The sequence below is a fragment of the Dendrobates tinctorius genome, unplaced genomic scaffold (assembly GCF_039654945.1).
Source record: "Dendrobates tinctorius isolate UK_male_01 unplaced genomic scaffold, ASM3965494v1 ptg000057l, whole genome shotgun sequence".
NCBI classification, from domain to species: domain Eukaryota; kingdom Metazoa; phylum Chordata; class Amphibia; order Anura; family Dendrobatidae; genus Dendrobates; species Dendrobates tinctorius.
The window spans coordinates 34,126,603-34,143,552 of record NW_027361725.1 but is presented as its reverse complement, the minus strand read 5'-3'; the positions used below and the strand labels follow the sequence as shown (position 1 = coordinate 34,143,552).

The 16,950-nt window shown below is 43.7% G+C and overlaps 1 protein-coding gene across 1 annotated transcript in view; it reads right to left on the bottom strand.

Moving 5' to 3' along the window:
- Positions 1–16,950, bottom strand: part of SPRED1 (sprouty related EVH1 domain containing 1) — an 88,757-nt gene that overhangs the window by 14,562 nt on the left and 57,245 nt on the right. The window contains exons 2-4 of the mRNA XM_073577889.1: positions 15,318–15,492; positions 4,326–4,494; positions 3,218–3,270 (exon numbers count right to left, since the gene is read on the bottom strand). Coding sequence (XP_073433990.1) covers positions 3,218–3,270; positions 4,326–4,494; positions 15,318–15,492 — 397 coding nt within the window. The remainder of the gene's footprint in view (positions 1–3,217; positions 3,271–4,325; positions 4,495–15,317; positions 15,493–16,950) is intronic.

Below are 16,950 nucleotides of genomic sequence, written 5' to 3'. Positions count from 1 at the left end.
CGTGGTAGTGTGTGGCGCATTTTGTGTGTGTTCATATCCCCGTGTGTGGTGAGTATCCCATGTCAGGGCCCCACCATAGCAACTGTACGGTATATACTCTTTGGCGCCATCGCTCTCATTCTTTAAGTCCCCCTTGTTCACATCTGGCAGCTGTCAATTTGCCTCCAACACTTTTCCTTTCACTTTTTCCCCATTATGTAGATAGGGGCAAAATTGTTTGGTGAATTGGAACGCGCGGGGTTAAAATTTTGCTTCACAACATAGCCTATGACGCTCTCGGGGTCCAGACGTGTGACTGTGCAAAATTTTGTGGCTGTAGCTGCGATGGTGCGGATGCACACGCACACATTGAGCTTTATATATTAGATATACCCTTCGATCCTGATGCAGAACATACTGTGACCTGGAGCTTCCGGTCATAGGTTTTCATGGCCAAGCAGCTGATTGCAAAATGCCACCTGTAAAGTTTGATGGCAGGGGCTAAGGGTGTGTGCACACGCTGCGGATTCTGCTGCGGTTTTGGCTGCGGTGTACAGTACCATTATTCTCTATGGGAATAAAAAACCGCTGTGCAGACGGTGCAGATTTTTCCGCGCGGTTTTCCTGCGGTTTTGAAACCGCAGAAAGAATTGACATGTCAATTCTTTCTGTGGATTCCGCTGCGGTTTACCATCTCCTCCATTGTGGAGATGAAAAACTGCAGGACAAAACCGCAGAGCAATCCGCAGGTCTTTTGACCTGCGGATTTTACAAAATCCGCGCGGCCAAATCCGCACCCCAATCTGCAGCGTGTGCACGTACCCTAATGGTATGCGGTTGTGTTTTTTGTTACAGTGAAGGGATATCTTAACATTTCAGCATACAAGACATTTTGGACAATTGTAGCTTTCAAATTAGTGGAAATAGTTTGGGGGAAGATCCTTTTCTTTTCTCCATGACTGAGCCCAGCGCACAAGGCAAGGTCCATAAAAACATGGTTGGAGGAGTCTGGTGTGGAAGAACTTGTCTGGTCGCACAAAGGCGTGAACCCACACCTATCCAAAACCATTGGAATAAGCTAGAATGGAGATTGTGAGAACGGTCCTCTCCTCCAACATCAGTGTAAGACCTCACCATTGCTTATTTTGATGATTGGTTCAAAAATTCCCATAGACCCCTTCAAAATCTAGTAGAAAGGCTTCCAAGAAGAATGGAAGCTGTTATTGCTGCAAAGGAATGGACTCCATATTAATGGCTAAGGATTTAGCATGGGAGGCCATAAAAGCTCCTACAAACACATACACGTTATTTGGATTAGGTCCTTTTAGAACAAAGCTGCAAAATCTTATGGCCACCTTTACTGACAGAAGAAAGTAGATACTGTACATTGCTATCCCAAACAGATGACTCTGAAGGGAATCTGTCACCAGATTTTTGCCCCTAATCTGAGAGAAGCACACTATGGAGGCACGGATCTTGATTTCACTAATGTGTCGCTTTGTGGGCTGCTTGCTGTAGTTGATTATCGCTAGAGGACTAGTAAACTTGCCATGTAGTCCTCCATATTCATGAGCTCTGCATAGCCCCACCCCAACACTGATTGGAGGAATTTGCTAATATTGACAATTAGAAACGTAGTATAGTTTTTCTAATCCGCCATGTCCCTTTCCTCATGTGCAGACATTGCAGTAGCTTAGGTATCCATGGTTAAGACCACTCATATAGAGACAGTTAGTTGTTAGTGGTCGTAGCTATGGATACCTAAGCTACTGCAATGCTCTACTCATGGGGTAAGTGAAATAGCTAACCAGAAGAACTATACCACATGTCTAATTGGAGGTATTTGCTAATATTATTATTGTTACACTGACTACATATTGGGATAGGATCTGGGAAATGGCATTCTTTAATGGAAGTATATACTGTAGCTGTAAATACAGCTAAAGGAAATTTTCTTTGATTGCATGCACACTCATTCGTTCAGCCACTTCTCCAACTTCACAAAGTTTGGAATATTAATAAAGGGAAGAGTCTGCACCTTTGCTTACTGCGGGCTTTTAATGCCATTCGGAAACCTGCTTTCTCCCAGCTGCTGGTAGAACAATTACGGTACTGTGGTTGCTATGAGATTTGTTTGATTTCTCCCCAGCCCCCTTTTCTGAAGCTGCAGTTCTGTACAAGGGAGGGGGGGGGGCAGGCAAGCTATATAAGTGTCTCCAGCTGCAAAAATGGCAGCCAGATGAGCAAGAAAGCTGGAGTGGGGGGAGGAAAGGATATTAGAAGCATCCCCTCCCCCAGCCGCCCACTCACAGCGCACAGAACTTTTCTCCTGTCATTCTGGAGCATCCTCCAGGCAGCCAGGAAGCTAAATTTACAGTGACTGCTCTGGGGCCAGCAGGATGTGGGAGATTGGGAGATTATAGTATATTGCCCAGGCTTTAAAACCTAATCTCTGCTCACAAAATACCAATCCTGGGACACTAGAAACCATTAACTGGAAAGGAAAGAAAAAAAAAAAAAATAGAAGGCGGAAAAACAACCCAGGAAGGAAGAGCGGAAACAAAAGAGTAAACAATACAACTATAGGAAACAAAGTTGCAAACTGGAGAAAATAAACAAATGGAAGTTCAGAAACCTTAAAATAAGGGGACATTTTAGGATCTGGTTTGCGTGTTGCATATTCTATTTTCCTTTTTATCAGGGGCTTTTTGTTTTTGCCAAAAATTAGGGAAGGAAATCTGCTGGTGTCAGACAGACGACTTTTCAGTACATCAGTCACTTTTTACAACATTCACTTGGTATTCGTCACGCCAGAAACATCAGCGACTCCATCACAAGACGCAAATTACATCCCAGGCACCAAATATTAGCCTGGAATCTCTTTGAAACGACTTGTTATGTCTGTCATATATACTGCAGTATTGTTCGGATAGATTCTTTAAAGGTTTTGGGTGTTTTTTTTTTTTTTTCCATTTTGTATTTTTTTTTTCCCAAGCAAGACACAAGTCAATGGTTCATTTGCTTCCAAACAAAAGCAAGAAGAGTTGGGATTTTGAAGAGCTCACGAAGCAATTATATAATTGCAATAAATGAAGTCCAATCACTCATAAAGGACTCCAGACAAGGCCGAGCCCTAACTTCAAACGCTGATGTGAATTGCCCGTTTATCTTTTTTGGAGATTATAGCCAGAACCCCTTACTTTTATTTCTGGCAGCAACAATTAGATGTATTACATACCTGAGATCCTTCTTCTGATCCAACATCTGATTCCACATGGGATGTAGGAAAACCTGCATATGCCAGGAAGAAAAAGAATATCTATATTTACACACTGGAAATATACATTCCAATAGTATAGTTGAAGGAACGCAAAACAAGTCCTAGTCTTAAATTGGTTAGAAAACACCAGAAACCATGCTTTTTATGTCTTTTATGATTTTATGCTATTCCGCCCTTGTAAAATTCACAGTATTTGCTAAGTTGGGAGGCCATAAACTTAATAATAATGTCAGCCAAATCTGTCAATATTCCTTGTACCATCCAACCATCTAATGTGTATGGGGCAGCAGGGTGCCTCAGTGGTTAGCACTGTTGCTTTGTAGAACTGGGGTCCTGGGATCAGATCCCACCAAGGACAACATCTGCAAGGAGTTTCTATGGTCTCTAGTGTTTGCATGGGTTTCCTCCAGGTACTCTAGTTTCCTCCCAAACTCCAAAGATGTAATCATAGATCTCCATTGTATAATTCTCCATTGGGGACAGTGATGATAATGCATGTAAAGCGAGCAGAATATGATAGTGCCACATGAGTACACAATAAACATGGTAGTATCCGTACCATACCCTGATGGTAGACATTGGAAGAAAACAATGATTGGGCAGGTTGGATTTTAACAGGTTTGATTCTTTTGTTTATCATTACCGTTAAAGAGGTCTGAAAGTGTTTTGAGAACACATACAAGAGCCAAGCGTGCATGTGAATCATGGGGTGGGAGGTGGGTAGAAGCTGCCTGCCAAATGAGTTTGGTCAACCGCTAGCTCAAGTTCACCGCCATCATAACTGTAAAGAATGGACCAGGTAAAATTGTGATAAGCATAATGAAAGTCTAGACCTTGACCTACACATAGGTAATGAAGGCCACTTACTACACTGGGCAAAATATAACAGAAGAAAACAAAAGCAAAGACAAAGTTTGCTGTTGATACGCTTAGCTGAAAAAAGTGTAGTCAATGGGTATAAAAAAATAAAATCCAGAGTCCTAAGTGATCGGACGGCGGACAGAAAAGGTGTTGTATTATTTGTCCACCTGTATATCAAAGAGGAGTAAAATTCATATGGAGATACCTTGTGTGAGGTCTTCAATGGCACGGCGTATTCCCCTATCAAAAGCTCTAGCATCTGCTGGACTCTGGAACGTGAGGCCAAATTTCTTGTCGTCGATCTTCCAGTGGTGGAAAGTAGGGGTGACTTTATTGTAGACCAATTCCCTCTTCAGAACACACTCCAAGACCACCTGAAAAAAAACCACACAACTATAGACTACAGCTAGAAAGTAGGGTGACATACAACATGTTTCTTTAAAAGCTTGTTCCATGAACAAAAGAGACAAAGTTCATCAGCTGATGACTCAAGACTAAAACTGATCATTTCACAAGGGGTTATTCCACCAAAACATCTGCTATACACAACTGACAGACCATATGTGCTGGGTGGTGAGAAATCTTCTTTAAGTTTATCATATATAACTAGTCATGCTCTACAAAAGGGCTATGGAAGCAATCAAAAAAATCTATGGGTGTTTTTAGGGTCTCAATTTGCTGACAGGATTTAAAGATCAGCGTTGGCAATTTTTGGAGGTCCTAAAAGTAGGGCTTTCTATATACGTAAAGCTGCACTAACTGCATGAATGAGAATTAGTCTATTTAAGTAAATCTCCTTCACTGACTGGTTCCACAAAGAACATTTATTCCTCAGAAGGTTGACAAATGTTAAATTGCAGGACTCCCACCGATGAGAGGTTCGTATAGGTGTCCAGTGGTGAACTCCGAGCACTGACTTCTCCTGGAACTCTGTTTGACCGTTTGGGAAAAGGAAGAGAGCGAGAGACAAAGAAAGAGCGAAAGAGAGAGAGTGAGCGAAAGAGAGAGAAAGATACAAAGAGAGAGAAAGATACAAAGAGAGAGAAAGAGCGAAAGAGAGAGAGAGAAAAAAACAGAGCAAAAGAGCGAAAAATAGAAAAAAAGAGAGAAAAAGAGCAAAATCAGCGAAAGAGAAAGCAAAAGAGAAAAAGAGCGAGCAAAAGAGAAATAGAGCGAGCAAAACAGAAATAGAGCGAGCGAAAGAGACAGAGAGCGAGAGAGAGCCAGAGAGAGAGAGACAGACATTTTCCATCTTTAAAATTCGGTTTACCCTTGATTTCTATAGGGTTTGAGTTCAGGTTCAAGTTTGGGTAAAGCTCTGGTACCAGAATCGAACTTTGGACTAAAGTTCGGTTGAACTGGAAGAACCCGACCTTCCACAGGTCCGCTCATCCCTACCACCGGTCACTAGTACAGGGTTTCCAAGAGCGATCTTGGGAGTAATCTCACTCAACCGTTTACACTGTATCATTTTAAGGACGGCAGCATGTAGGTTTGATCTTTGTTTCAGAACATCTCCTCCTCAACATGGTCATGCTGATGGGAAGAAAGGGTCCTCAAGACCCCGCACATATACATCACCTCTGATTAATGAAAAAATAAGTGTTTAATACAACATTTCTATGCAAATGCTCATAGGCAGGATGAAAATAGTTTTGCATTAGTATTTGGTACAAATTGGAATTATGTAAAATGGTGGCCTTTGCTGAAGATCTAATGTGCTTGATGGATGACAGACGAATAATTAAGTGGCCACGTTGAATGTTTGGTCAATCCAACTGTTTGGCTTCCGGAGAACAGATCTTCTACAGCTCGTTATACATAGAGGCCATTTAACAGAGCACATACTCTAATTTCCTCAGTGATAAAATGTAGCCTCCCCGCTGACCTCAGGCACTCCCGTTGTGGGGGTGGGAATATTAGTTATGTATCTGCATATATGGCTTTATGAATTATGTACGATGATAAACTACACACATTCTAGATTCTACAGTATAAAACATTAGCTCTCGGGACCACAGTTTGTGTCGGCACACACTAGGAAATACAAGGTGTCATTTACTCCATTCCTGTATAACTACAAAATATGGATAGCTATTGTTCCATAACAAATCCACGTAACTTATGTAGGGGGTCTTACCTATGTGTACACATCTTCGGATTAGGATTTTAAAGTCTTTTTGTAACTTGGATATTTCATCATGTGGATATCTATGTGTGTTGGTTATGGGGGTGCATGATGGAGAAAGGGGGAAGCTCCCCAAATGCAGCATCGGCTCATATTCACACTTACTTTGCTCCCAACAGAGGCACTCCATGGGTTACTGCATTTATATTCCGGACTGAATAATTTGCACGGCGGGTCAATACCAATACGTAGAGCTTTGCACGGCGGGTCAATAATACGTGGAACTTTGCACAGCGGGTCAATAATAATATGCAGAACTTTGCACAGCGGGTCAAGAATAATACGCGGAACTTTGCATGGTGGGTCAATAATACGTATAACTTTGCACGGTGGGTCAATATTAATATGAGGAACTTTGCACGGCGGGTCAATAATACGCGGAACTTTGCATGGTGGGTCAATACTAATACGCGGAACTTTGCATGGTGGGTAAATAATACGTATAACTTTGCACGGTGGGACAATACTAATATGAGCAACTTTGCACGGCGGGTCAATAATACGCGGAACTTTGCATGGTGGGTCAATACTAATACGTGGAACTTTGCACGGCGGGTCAATAATATGCGGAACTTTACACGGCGGGTCGATAATACGTGGAACTTTGCAAGGTGGGTCAATAATACATGGAACATTGCATGTTGGGTCAATACTAATACGTGGAACTTTGCGCAGTGGGTCAATACTAGTATGTGGATCTTTGCACGGTGGGTCAATAATACACGGAGCTTTGTACGGCGGGTCAATAATACGTGGAACTTTGCAGTGGGTCAATACTAATACGTGGAACTTTGCACGGTGAGTCAATAACACGTGGAACTTTGCACAGCGGGTCAATAATTATACAAGGAACTTTGCACGGCGGGTCAATAATACAAGGAACTTTGTGTGGAGGGTCAATACAAATACGTGGAACTTTGCACGGCGGGTCAATACAAATACGTGGAACTTTGCGAGGCGGGTCAATACAAATACGTGGATCTTTGCGCAGCGGGTCAATACTAATACGTGAAACTTTGCACGAAGGGTCAATAAAAATATGAGGAACTTTCCACGGCGGGTCAATACCAATAGGTGGAACTTTGCACGGCGGGTCAGTAATAATATGTGGAACTTTGCATGGCAACTAAATACCAACACAAGGAACTTTGGACGGCGGGTCAATAATACGAGGAACTTTGAACGGTGGGTCAATACTAATAGGCGGAACTTTGCACGGCAGGTCAGTGATAATACGTGGAACTTTTCACGGCAAGTAAATACCAATACGTGGAACTTTTCACGGCAAGTAAATACCAATACGTGGAACTTTTCATGGCAAGTAAATACCAATACGTGGAACTTTTCATGGCAAGTAAATACCAATATGTGGAACTTTGCACTGTGGGTCAATAATAATACAAGGAACGTTGCACGGCGGGTCAATACCAATAGGTGGAACTTTGTACGACGGGTCAGTAATAATACGTGGAACTTGCATGGCAAGTTAGTACCAGTATGTGGAACTTTGAACGGTGGGTCAATAATAATACAAGGAACTTTGCACGGTGGGTCATTAACAACATGTGGAACTTTGTAAGGCAGAAGTGATGTTTTACAGCATTTTTTTTCCATAGTCATTTATGTATAAATGGCCAAAAAACATATGGAAATAAATGAAGCCCAAGCACTGTATTGTCTCAGTTACATGGAAAACCATTTAAATACCCTGAAATGATAATTATAATGCTACTAATCCCATCAGTCTTGCAGGGAAGTCCCATAACATGATCCCTTCCTTCTGCTCCTATAACTATATCCATGTTTGGAAAAAAAAGGACTACAAAAAAAAAAAGAAAAAAAAAAAAGAAGAGGGGGAGGGGGTCGTTAACTTCAGGATGTATGGGAAAAGACTGATCTAAATAGAGAGTCAGACAGTAACATACTGCAACAAGATGATTTCACCAGGCAGACATACAATTCACACTAATAGGTAGTCCGGGTATATTTGGAGACTCAGAGCTGCATCAGCAGGATGCCATGTGGATTTATTCCTAGGTGATACAGAGATCAGATGGAGGCACTGCGATGGCTTCCTGTAGACTGGCTGGAGCCCAGAGCAGGAAGGTGACAGTAGTAATGCAGGATGTGTGGAAGCAACATGAGGTCTGACCTGACTCTCGCTGGCCTCCTGCATACAGGAGGCTGCAGCTGGTCCCAGGAGGAGGCCTCTTTGCTGCTCTCAAAAAAAAAAAAAAAAAAAAAAAAAAAATCGATACCCTTGCTGCCTCTGGAGGTCACATTCCTCTCCTATGCTTCTGTATTGCTGGAGAAAAGATGCTGTCTCTCAGCATTATAGTTTAGATCCTGCATTATTTTATCGGCTCGTCATCCCATTTGTGCTTGATATGTAGTTTTATCCTACTAGCGACCATCACTACATTTCAGCTTGAGATATCCTCCTGAGACATATTGCACAAGATGACCAGGGCTAATTATTTTTTTTTATGTTATGTGTGCTTGCATGAAAATATATCAAGTTTGTATCTAAAGAAATTGAAGTCCTTTAGAAAATTATCAGAAGGATGACGGGGACATTGCTTTCTAATCAACTCATCATAAAACGAGAGAAAAATTACTAAAATTGGCTAATTTTTGGACTATGTAATTTTTAGACGGTGCAAGTTTTGACAAGACAGTCCTATAACGCCCCAAACACACAGCGCCTCATGCTGGATGATACATTTCATGCATCTTTACAACACTTTTTCTAACTGTACACAGTCTATTAGTTGGTAGTTTTGTTGTGTTTTAGCAGTCATATGCTTACTCAAGAGGTCAGGAAAACGTGTTGAAAATGCCCATGCTCCATATTTATTATGCATTTTAAACAGAGTATTTTGGTGCGTTATACATGCAGTCTGATCTGTGGACAGCAAGTTATAGGGCAGAAGCTGAGCACAACCATATGCCTGTTTGTTGGAGAAGATTTTGTAGAACTTGTATTTAGCACATTGAAATCCCTGTACGCTTATGAGTCCAGTGGGCGGTCCTACAGGGAAGACAGCCAATCACAGAAAAAGACCGCCCACCGGACTCATATGCAGACAAAGTTTTGCTGAAACTTTTCCCACGAAACTGTATATCAGTCTGGTCAGCTCCTCTTGCCATCATATCACATAATTTTGATGACAGTTAGAATTCTGGTGCATTTAGCCAAGTAAATTTCCAACTGAATTACTAGTTCATATATCCAAGCAATGTCCAACTTTACTTATTATCAACCATCTATATATAATTGCCTTAAATTGTCTGTCATCCACTTCCATCTGGATGTCCCCGAATCCCACAATCCACTGCGCTGCACCGGAAGTACGCCAACCGCCATTTTGGAACACTCAAGTGATGCCGCTCAGATCCCCGACGCAGCTGCGATCCCGACCTCTTGGATCCAGGCTGCAGCTGCGATCCCAGCTGCCGCTGCGATCACAAGGCTGTGAAAGGGGTTAACGAGGGGATATAACGAGAGAGGTGTAATGAAGGGGGAGTAATGAGAGGGATGCCGCCGGACCCCCGACAGGAGCCACCGCCTGACTACATGGATCCCGCCGCTGCCTGCCCACCCACCTCTGTGCAGTCACAGCCGGCAGGAAAGACCGCGGCTTGAGGCCTGTGCTGGAGATTGGGTGCGGCCACCCTCTGGTGGTGCCGCACACCATCTCCAGCACAGGCTGCAAAACACCGTCTTTCCTGCCGGCTGTGAGAGGGGTGTAACGAGTGTGTAATGAGGGGGGAGTAATGAGAGGGATGCCGCCGCCGGACCCCCGCCAGGACCCACCGCCTGACTACACGCGCCGGATCCCGCCGCTGCCTGCCCACCCACCTCCGTGCAGTCACAGCCGGCAGGAAAGACCGCGGCTTGAGGCCTGTGGTGGAGATTGGGTGCGGCCACCCTCTGGTGGTGCCGCACACCATCTCCAGCACAGGCTGCAAAACACCGTCTTTCCTGCCGGCTGTGAGAGGGGTGTAACGAGAGGGTGTAATGAGGGGGGAGTAATGAGAGGGATGCCGCCGCCGGACCCCCGCCAGGACCCACCGCCTGACTACACGCGCCGGATCCCGCCGCTGCCTGCCCACCCACCTCCGTGCTGTCACAGCCGGCAGGAAAGACCGCGGCTTGAGGCCTGTGGAGGAGATTGGGTGCGGCCACCCTCTGGTGGTGCCGCACACCATCTCCAGCACAGGCTGCAAAACACCGTCTTTCCTGCCGGCTGTGAGAGGGGTGTAACGAGAGGGTGTAATGAGGGGGGAGTAATGAGAGGGATGCCGCCGCCGGACCCCCGCCAGGACCCACTGCCTGACTACACGCGCCGGATCCCGCCGCTGCCTGCCCACCCACCTCCGTGCTGTCACAGCCGGCAGGAAAGACCGCGGCTTGAGGCCTGCGCTGGAGATTGGGGCGCCGCACAACATCTCCAGCACAGGCCACAAAACACCGTCTTTCCTGCCGGTTGTGACTGCACGGAAGTGGGTGGGCCGCCACCCCCAGCGCCACAAAGCTGCCCCCATCGTGATGTTACTGCCCTCCCGATGCGATATCGGGCACAAATCTAGTTATTTATATATTTCCATCATATCGCTCAATGCTGTACAAGAATCTATCTATACAAAGCACATACTAAATAACGTCTACACACACGGCATGCCTTTGCATCAGCTTCAGCTTGACTGCAGGGGTGAATAAAAAATGGGGCATGTCGAGATCCGACATGCCCGATAACCATTTCCCCCAAAGGTCCCTCCCTACCTTACAAACCTGTAAGCCAACAAATAGATGAGATCTTTAATAAATTAATGTGCTTTCAAGTGTGTGGAATTAACAAAACAGTCATTTAACAACTTCTGTTCACAAGTGCTAAAATCAATAATTACTACAAAAATCTAAGAGCATTACTTCACCTGATGGGACAAATAACTGGAAAAGGGCTAAAGCTTTCAAGGACTGATGGGTGCCTTGGGAGTGTAGGGGGTTGGGGATAGACTTTCAGAAGAGGCCAAAGTGAAATCTGCTTGTTTGATTAACCAGATCATTACATTTACTGATGGGAAATCCACAGCGGGACTCAGCTGGTAAAAGCCACCTCTCCAGCCAGGCTCATAAAATCCAGCTCTTCCACAGACTATGCTGATAATCAATATATCCACTGTAAATCTGCAAAGAGCAGAACTGTGCAGACGTCTCCTGGTAGTCATGTAACCTACTGAAAATATGCACTAAAACAGCCCATCAGCTCCAGAGCTCCAAGTATTGAAAGCTTATTGGCAAACAAAACTTATACCCATAACCTCAAGAGCAAAGTAGAAGTTAATGGAGTGCAAAAAGTATCATCTTCCCCTACAGAAACGTAGAAATCTTTTAGTGAAGCAATATGCGTCACTTTAGCAGATTGGAATAACCCTTCAAGTAAACGGTCGTTCAAGTACTACAAGCTCAACAGGTCCACAAAAGGAGGTCTGTTTTACTGTTGATCACCAACTGGGATCTTTCCTGTATGACTAATCTCTACAATTATGGAGATTGCCAAACTGGAGTAGGGAGAACTAGCTCTCCTTCTAGAGGAGGACACTTGGCTCTATAATGCTCAAAGGAGGTACTACTAGAGCTGGTACCAATCGATTTACACATTGGTCTGTGGCCGCTGCATGGAAACGGGAATGCCGCCTCATACCTGCCAATATTCGTGGCTCGTCTTATGATTGACCAACCTAGTGAGCGTCACTCTGTGACGCTGACATTGCGTCAAAATGGCTAATCAAAAGGGCTAATCAAAAGAAGAGTCAAGGATGCCGGCAGGTAAAAGAAGGTACATCCGCTCTCTGCAGCGGTCACAAAGCCTTGACGGATGGAACGAGACATCAGAATAAATTAGCAGCAACTATTGTAGCTAGCCTATAATTCAATGTTTAACCCCTTTCATGATGCCGGGGAGATAACCCCTGCAACAGCTGTACAGGGTGGCACTTAAAAGACAGCTTTTACCTTTTGGAGGAGAGCTTATTTGCATACCTTCATGGGGCATTGCTTTTCCTATACAGCTCCACAAGGAGATAAAGCAGCACCTAGACCTCAGTCAAAGGTCTCACCTGGCCAGCCCAGTGCTCTACTTTGCACTGACAAGGGGCAACAACCCCCCCAAAAAAGCTGTTGGTAGATGGGTATTGACTTTTTTTTTTACAAAGTATCTGGTTTTGCAAATATCAGTCAGACATTGATTTTTATATGATAAATTATCAATCTGCCTTACTCACATGGGTATTAAAAGACACTAAAATCTTCCAAGTTGAGCTAAAGGGGGTTACATGTCGTCTACAGCAATTCATCCAGGAAATTAATGGTGGTACGAGGTCACAGTCTTGACCAATGATCTTCTCATATGTATCTACAACCTATCAGAATGTCATTATTTTTTGTGGTCTTCTGCCAGTACACATTATGCACAAGGTGGAAAGCGCTCTGTCATGGACCCATACAGACCAAGTTTAAGGGCTTTTCACCCCTGCAGTTTAGGATATTCCTGCTGAACTAACCCCATATCCTAAATGTGACCAACAAAGCCCTTTAGATGTCAGAGCACACGGGATCAGACATGCAGGAACTTGTAGCATTCATCCACTACCAGCCCGTCTCCTACAGACTCATTATCCTCTGTCGGAGACAGTGCACTGTTGCCATGGAGACTAAGTACTCCGCAACAGGCATGGTGACCAAGGACTACAAGCACATTTTCTTGAAGTGAGATCCATGACACCAGAAGCCATGTACCGTGCTAAAATTAAAAATGACTACTCCAACAGCTAAAGAAGGTTATCCAGCATGAAGATCATCCATGTGAAAAAGTAGCTGCCCCCATGATGCCAGACATGGTTGCATCATTAGCAGCAATAACTATGCCCAATTGCTAAAATTTGTGCAAATCGATTTGAAGATCCCAATCCATCAACCATGACAATGGTCAGTGGCCGCTGGACATGAGAGGAGAACTGGCCCTCACCTGAAGCCAGCCACAGCTCTTCTTTTGATTAGCTGGCCTGGATTGTCATGGCTCAATGACTCAGGCTGACTAATCAAAGGAAAAGCTGTGGATGAACTTAAAATGCAGTTATTATTATTATTATTATTTATTGTTATAGCGCCATTTATTCCATGGCGCTTTACATGTGAGGGGGGTATACATAAAAACAAGTACAATAATCTTAAACAATACAAGTCATAACTGGTACAGGAGGAGAGAGGACCCTGCCCGCGAGGGCTCACAATCTTCAAGGGATGGGTGATAATACAGTAGGCGAGGGTAGAGCTGGTCGTGCAGCGGTTTGGTCGATCGGTGGTTACTGCAGGTTATAGGCTTGTCGCAGTTAGGTAAGAGGCGGTTTTCCTGCTCCCGTCCCATAGCCACTGAACACTGTCATGGCCAATGGATTGGGGGTTTACAAATTGATTCACACCAACTTCTACCAAATTTATCAGAAAATCTGGCTCCTGAAACCTCTGGCAAACAGATGATTTTGCCAGGAAAGGTTGCAATGGCCAGTCATTTCCTCTATAGTGTCAACTGCAAGAGAAATAAGCATAACATGGTGGTTTTTCAGATGAATGGCCTTTTAGGTAGTAAAATGAAGGCCAAGTCTGCTGTAGCCTTTGGCTCATGGAGGGGGAACATATGCCTTAAAAGAGTATTCTAATCTCAGACATTAAAGGGGTGTTCCCATATCCAAGATCCCATCCCAATATGTTGTAGGTGTAATAATAATAATATTAGCAAATACCTCCAATTAGAAATGTAGTATACTTCTTCTGATTTGCTATGTTGCTTACCCTTTGTGAAGGGCATTGCATTAAGATAAATATCCATGGTTAAATGGGGTAATGGAGTACATTTGAGCAAAAAAATAAATAAAAGTCACAAATGATGAATTAGGTGAAATCCCTGCAATTGGCTAAGCAATTGATCACGAAAAAAGGCACAAAAAAAAAAAAGGAATTAAACAAGAAACTCGCTCTAAAACCAAACAAAAAAAACCCTCAAACCGCACAGCCACTCACTGGCATCAACGGTCTTATGCTGTACATACAGGCATAATGTCTAAGGCCAGTGATTGGCTGCAGTAGTCACGTAGATGTATGGCGCATGAGTGCCAGAGCACTATGATCTGTATCTCAAAACAAATCTCCAGTCTTTAAATTCTCTTTATATTATATGAATTCTTCCAGGATTTATAAAAAAAAAAAAAAAAAAAAAAAAAAAAAAGATCTGCTTGGTTTCCCTGAGGGATCGCCACATTTACCAATGGTTTGGTCTGGTATTTGCAACTCATTGCCATTGGCTGGATGGTGCCGATAGGCAATACCAAACACAGTCGATGAAGATGGACAAGAATGATCGTGTTTTGGTACAAAAGCTGACCCTTTTTTAAAATTGTGGACAATCCCTTTATACTGGACTGCTGACAATTTTAAATTCAGTAAACCCATCAATGTGTACAGTCTATACTCTACAGTCAATGTTGGGGATCGGGGCTGACAGACAGCAGTCTGGTTTCGGCCAAGAGGTCTGAAGGGCAGTGCATGGGACTCGAAATTCTACTTCTAATTAGTGGTGAGCGAACATGCTTGAATAAGGTGTTATCTGAGCATACTAGAGTGCTAACCGAGTGTCTTCGTCATGCTCGAATACTATGTTCTAGCCCCGCGGCTGTATGTCTCGCACATGCAGGGATTACCTGTTTGTTATGCCATCCCTGCTTGTGTTGCGGCTGACGAACAGCGGCGAGACATGCAGCCGTAATGACTCAAACATATTATTCAAGCACGCCGAAGTCACTCTGTTAGCTCCCGAGCATGATAACACCTTATCCGAGCACGTTTGGTCATTCCTACTCAAAGGATTACACCCAGTTACCAAACAAAATGTTATATTAGAAGACATCCACTCATGCAATAGGTGCAGCACCTTGTGCAATTTCTCTCACCGTTTTATCTCGGAGTCTCTCTCCATGGACAAGAAAGTCTGCACTACCGTTATCCTCGGGGTGGGAAGTTTTGTACACGGTGACACAGCTGAGTCCCCCTCCTGCAAGCGGCAACCACCCGCCACTTGAGTCATCTCGTGTCATCACCACAGCTCGCACGCGTGCATAACTGTCACTGCAAGAGACAGAAACAGAAAAGAGAAGATTAGAGCTGGAGGCTGGTAAAAAGGGCAACCTGGACTGGAAAAAACTGATGAATATTATGCACCATCACACGATAGAACGTCCCAAATTTCTGATGTATACTTCACGGTAGATTGACATGTTGTGGAATAGGTGCGGTGTCGTCATCAGATATCAATATGCCACTTTACAGTACAATACATGTGAATGGAGATTGCAAAACCCCTTTGACATATTTCCACTATACCTGGAATTGGGGTTGTGAGTCTTACTCTTGGCAATTCATTAATTTGTGGCGGAAAGTGTGTGGACACACGAAAAGCTGTACTCAAGAACTTGCCCTAAAGAACAAAGTGATCTAATCATCAACTCCACCTTAGATTTGCTAAGCTAAACTGATCATGGAATACGAGTCCCATTATATTATGACATCAATGTATGGAAAATGTAGGGTAATCAGACGATTGTACTTCCACGTTACATGAACCCAATTATACCCCCAATATAGCACAATGGAGTTATGTGAGAGTTTAAAATGTATCTGTCATTTTTACCCAATCCCGGAGTAGAGACATGGTCTTCCTGCCCTCATCCCCTCTAACAAGTTAAAACTAATAAGTCCAGAAACAGTCTCTATTCTCCTGTGTTACAACTTGCCTTCCTTTATTTTTAAGTCAACAGTTCCTTTTCAAAAGTATACTGACAGGATGATAAGTGCTGAAATTTCCTAATACTCCCTTCCTAGCATACACAGCACCTGCCATTGTCTAACAGTTGGCTACTATAAATTGAATAATGCCTTACGCAGTTTGACGGATAGGAGAGCAGACAGGAGCAGACAGGCGAGCAGACAGGCGAGCAGACAGGCGAGCAGACAAGCGAGCAGACAGGAGAGCAGACAGGAGAGCAGACAGGAGAGCAGACAGGAGAGCAGACAGGAGAGCAGGAGCAGAGAGGAAAATACCTCCATTTACTGTAGTCCATCTCATTGTGTATGCTGTTGGGAAATTGATAAAACTTGCCAACAGGAAGAAGACAAGTTATCTAGAAGGAAGACACATACTGTGCCAAATTATTCACGTCTTCAATGCCGCACGACTTCAGTTGGCCGAGTTGGTCTGTGATTATTTTCCTGAAGCAACAACACGCCGTATTGGCGCAAGAGCAGAGTAGGTAATTAGTAACCTCTGCAGTGACGATAGCATGATTGGCACATGGATAGTGAGACACAAGAGAAGTTTCCCGAACCCACAGAAAAGAAAAAAAACTGTCCCCCATTTTTGCTCTTCCTGCTTTGTTCTCATTTCCTCTTTCACTTGACCAGAAAATATTCCTACATTACCATTACACATGTACAGATACCTAATAAATGCCAAGTGTGAGGTTGGACAGTCTAAAGGAGTCAAGTTTGGGCAATAATAATAATTACATTAGGTCATTATAAATCTGT